At 37.3% G+C, this 5,171-nt stretch overlaps 1 protein-coding gene across 1 annotated transcript; it reads left to right on the top strand.

Annotated features, from left to right (window-relative positions):
- Positions 1–333: 333 nt before the first annotated feature.
- Positions 334–4,376, top strand: LOC147819614 (uncharacterized; the record flags this gene model as incomplete). Its single annotated transcript, XM_087172057.1, has 7 exons — positions 334–668; positions 959–1,132; positions 1,274–1,447; positions 1,897–2,028; positions 2,405–2,563; positions 3,583–3,750; positions 4,339–4,376. Coding segments are annotated over exons 2-7 (712 nt in total), but the record flags the coding sequence as incomplete, so codon positions are not given.
- Positions 4,377–5,171: the final 795 nt, after the last annotated feature.

The raw sequence follows: 5,171 nt of genomic DNA, 5'->3' as shown, positions 1-5,171 counted from the left end.
TGACGGTCTGGATGAGTGTAGACTTCCTCTGGACTTCCACAACACTGAGATCCTGACTGATGTTACAGAGTCCACCTCAGTGGACGTGCTGCTGACAAACCTCATCAGGGGGAAACTGCTTCCCTCTGCTCGCCTCTGGATAACCACATGATATTCATAATAATATTTAATTAATAATTTTAACAGAAATATTCTTAGTTTAGAATTTCTTTATTGTTATTACACTACCACAGATTAATGCAGCCATGTAAAATGTGCTGAAACAATCTGTGTTTTTATAATTTGGGCATTTTTGCCTTAATTAGAGAGACAGCAATATGTAACAAAGGTTCCCAGTTGGACTCTAATCATGGACGCTGTGGCAGGGTTAACTCTACTATATAGTTCTTATTGATGACCAAAAATCATGGAAATAATTACTCAACTAAAATTCTCTTTCAAGACAAAGTTTTTGCACTGAACATTGTTTGTCTTTATCACTAATTCTCCTTCAGGCTGAGCGGCTGTAATCTGTCAGAGAGAAGTTGTGAAGCTCTGGCCTCAGTTCTCAGCTCACAGTCCTCTAGACTGAGAGAACTGGACCTGAGTAACAACAACCTGTGGGATTCAGGAGTGAAGCTGCTGTTTGCTGGACTGAATAGTGCAAACTGTAAGCTGGAAACTCTCAGGTCAGACCACACTGATGCTGTTGTGACACTGTATTGCATCTTGATTACCGGTATATACTGTATAGTCTAGTTTTTGTATTCAATGCAACATACAAAATCTCCAATGGGGTGGGCGATATGGTGTAAATGACAATTAAGCCCTTGGGCTTTTACCAGCTACTAACATGCCACAGCATACCCTGAATGCCATGATGAGTACAACAAACCCTTTCACTGGCACTGAATTTATCTGGATGGCTAAATTCCTAAGCCATAAAGAGAAATAATATTTATTGTTGTTTATTTATCAGATTGAGTCAGACCAGGCTCACAGAGAAATGCTGTCAGGGTCTCTCAGCAGTCCTCAGCTCCCAGTCCTTTACTCTGAGGGAGCTGGACCTGAGTAACAACAACCTGCAAGATTCAGGCTTGAAGCTGCTCTCTATGGGACTGGAGAGTTCACATTGTACACTGGAGACTCTCAGGTCAGGGTTAAGCTTTTTCTTTAATCAATCTACAAATGACTGATTAAGTATTTGGCTCAGAGGCATCCCATGAAAGTTACTTTTTTCATTGTTCAAAACAAACTGTATCAGTGTTTGTCTTTACCACTAACTCTCCTTCAGGTTGAGTGGCTGTAATCTGTCAGAGAGAAGCTGTGAAGCTCTGTCTTCAGTTCTCAGCTCCCAGTCCTCTAGACTGAGAGAACTGGACCTGAATAACAACAACCTACAGGATTCAGGGGTAAAGCAACTATCTGTTGGACTGAAGAGTGCAAACTGCAAGATGGAAACTCTCAGGTCAGACCACACTGTGATGCTGTTGTGTAACACTGTCTTGTACCTCCTTCATTAAATGTGTATGGTCCATGTTTTTGACATTGCATGAAATATACATATTCTCTATTCATGAAACAGAGCTTTATATTTTTACAGTTGATAAAATGCATTAAAACATTGCACAAATTTATTTGATACCATGAACTTTCACTTACTCACTTAGTTACTCTCAATAGTTCTTTCTGCAGTGCCTGTTAGTATGTGGACATACCATGAAACACTGAAGGATCTCCAAGTGCAAGTCTTGTAATGTAACTTATAGTGTGTATCAAACAAGACTTTTTCACTAGTGCTTGGAGATGCATCCTTCTTTGTTTCCCTTATCCATTCTGGGTCCCCTCAGGTGGTCCAAAACAGCAGCAGAAAGCTACTAAACACCCATGTTCTTTAAATTTGTTCATTTTTATCAGGTTGCGTCAAACCAGGCTCACGAAGAATAGCTTTCTGGAGTTGTCATTGGTTCTCAACTCCCATTCCTCTTGTCTGAGAGAGCTGGATGTGAATGAAAACAATCTGCAAAGTCCAGGAACACAAACTTGCAGGTCAGCATTCAACTTTGTTTTAAATCAATAAATAAATGATTAATTATCTGAGTGTTTGGCGCAGACAGGGCATTCCTTAAAATGTGGTAAGTAGATACACTCAAAAAATCTGAAAAAATCTCTGCACACCAGCATATGTGACAGGTGTATTGTGGAAAGCAAGTTTGAATAAAACATGAAAAAATGCTTCACACTGTCTCAATAACTACTTTAATATTTATAAACTTACAATGTTTTGGTCTGTTTGCACTTCATCAGGTATCAGATACAGATATCAGATACAAGTACCTGCTGAAGTTTGAACTGACAGAAATGTTGTACATTTGAAAACAGCAATATTACCAGTGTTATCATTCATCAACTAACTCTTCTTCAGGTTGAGTGACTCCAATCTGTCAGAGAGAAGCTGTGAAGACCAGGCTGCAGTTTTAATATCCCAGTCCTCCAGTCTGAAAGACAATGGCCTTCAGAATTCAGGAGCGAAGCTGCTCTCTGCTGGATGGGAGTCTCCTCTGTGTATGCCAGAAAATATCAGGTTAAATCACCACCTTTTGTAGCCCACCCACTCAGTTCTAATTTTGTGACAGGATTGTAATGGCATTAAATCTTCATATGTGATAATCCTTTCCTTTTGTGGAAAATTGGTGAGGGTTTACTAAAATGTAAAATATGGATGTGTATACTATAACTAACAAGTCTTAGCTATTACTCTGACTGGAGTGCAGAGAAGCCTGGTTAGCTTATTGTATAGCTATACTGTTGATGTGAGCTCAAAACTCATACTTTTACCACATAATTCATATTTCTACTAAACATGAATAACCATTGAAACAGAAGGGTTCACTGCCATAATGTAAGATTTTCTTAATACTTAAACATGGGTTCACATAGGTATGTATGTCCTGGTGACCTACATAGAAAAACAAAATAACTTTATGGTACCATATCATTGGCGTGCATGTTGGAGGTCATTTGAATCTTGTGCAAAGCAAGCGTTTTCTCTGTACTCATTGATTCTTGAGAACTCGGAAAGCTGTTAGCAAGTCGTTTCAAACCCTACATCCAGCAGTGAGATATGCGCTGGAGAAACCTGTCCTAAGGCCCTGCCCTTGTGCACACAGCATCTGCGTAGTTTAGTAGAATTTCCAACTAAAAAAGGCAGCTCCAAAACACAGCTCACTCTCCTGTTTTCAAATGGTAGTCACTGATAAAACCCAGCTTTTAACTTTAACAAACAACAGTCATTTAACACATTACACTGAACTTAAAACCGGTGCTTAGCGTTTCAGCTGTTCTTCTCATTATTCATTTGTGCCTCATGTTTATTTTGTCCCAACCCTTCTAAGAACTTGGCATGTTGTGATACTAATCTCTGATTGACTGATGTGAGGTACTTTTCATGATTGTAATCATTTGAATAGTGCAGTTCTTCTGTTATCTTGAGATAACGGAGCTTTGTTATGTCAAGATCGTGGAGCTTTTTTATGTCGAGATAACAGAGAATGAAAACAGAGACACTATCAGCGTTTTGATTCATCACTAACTTTTCTTCAGATGGAATGACTGCAGACTGCAGCAGAGAACCCGTCAAACCCTGGTTACAGGTTTGTATTCCCGGTCCTCAAGTTTGCTTGGCCTGAGTAAGAACAACTTGCAGGACTCAGGAGTGAAGCTGCTCTCTGCTGGACAGGAGAGTCCTCAGGTTACGCCAGAAAATTGCAGGTCAGATGACACTGTTATGCTTCATTATAACACACTGTTGTTTCTGTTTGTCAAATATTAAATGCTGTATAAACCAGATTTTTAGTAAGTAAAATATACAGCCACTCAAAAGAAGGAGGCTTTTTATAATTTAATATACAATTTAAAGAAAAAAAGATTTCTTGAATTATTGAAATTCCAATTTTAACTGTTTAGTAGAAGTTTTTTATAGATGCCTTGCTACTTGCTTACTAATAGTGCTGTAAAACTTTTACACATCAACCTGAAATTTGGTGTAGTTGTGGACAAGAGGAAGGGGAAGTGTAAAATGTATAGTTTCATCTGCAAAGCGTTTTGAATTGTACTGACCTGTATGAAAGGTACAATACAAATAAAGTTTTACAGATTGTGCAATGTAAATGTGTGTAGATCAGAAGTAAGAGGGGCAAGTTTATGTAGATTGTTGATGATGAGATTTATGAGATTTTATTCTGGCTCTGTTTTTTCCTGTGTGTCTATTTATAGTCTTTTTTTAATACACTGACTTATGTTTGTTTTATATTTTGTCTTAATGGCCATACAAATAAACTTGTCTCACCTTGCTTCCAGTGCGGAACATGAAGAAGAGAGGCTGAATCTGCTAAAGTGTAAGTGTAGATTTATTTAATGAAAATAAGGTAGCACATGTTAAACATCAGGCTGGAATTAGTCAATATTATTCACCAAAATCACCAAAGATCTTAAAAAAAACCCACAACATACCATGTATTATCCCTTTTATAGTGCGTGTTCACTCACTGACATGACTTGATGGAAAGGAGCCACTGTTAATGTTATTATTTACATGGATATGGAGCCCAGAGTGCTCAGTTCAGTTAAATAAATAAATAATATGAAATAGATAATCCCATGAAAAATTGTTAAAATATAGATATGAAACATAAATTTGTGAAATAATTTTAGCAGTTTTTAAAACTCAACTATTAATTATAAAATATTTTATCATTTTTATATTCATAATACATACATACATAATACTCTATAGTTCATTTTTATTTCACAATAAGCAGAAGTCTGCTTATATCGCATGTCAACATTTTCCTACTAACACTTTTATTTCAAAATGTCACATTTAATTGTTGATATTATTGTTGCTCTAGCCAAGAGGTGCTAACTGGCTAAATATGGTAGCAGTTGTTGAGTTTGCTAGCTTAAAAGGCAGAGGGATTGTGACTGGCTGAAAAGTGAGAGGGTGGTGACATTGCTGCCATGAAATGTGGCATTAAGAAATAAAACTTAGAATAAAATAAAGGTGTCATGGGGAAGGTTTCTACTTTTGAAAAAGGACATTTTGGAATAAATTATCTCAAATGACAGAAAAAGATCCAATTCGATTCAAGATCCAATAAAGTCATTATCTTATTAGGGCCGAGCACCGGAGG

The sequence above is a fragment of the Seriola lalandi genome, unplaced genomic scaffold, assembly GCF_002814215.2.
Source record: "Seriola lalandi dorsalis isolate HSWRI2012SDOR001 ecotype SW California unplaced genomic scaffold, Sedor1 jcf7180002051833, whole genome shotgun sequence".
In the NCBI taxonomy this organism is placed as follows: domain Eukaryota; kingdom Metazoa; phylum Chordata; class Actinopteri; order Carangiformes; family Carangidae; genus Seriola; species Seriola lalandi.
The sequence above is the reverse complement of the archived record's forward strand: the minus strand, read 5'-3'. Positions and strand labels throughout refer to the sequence as shown.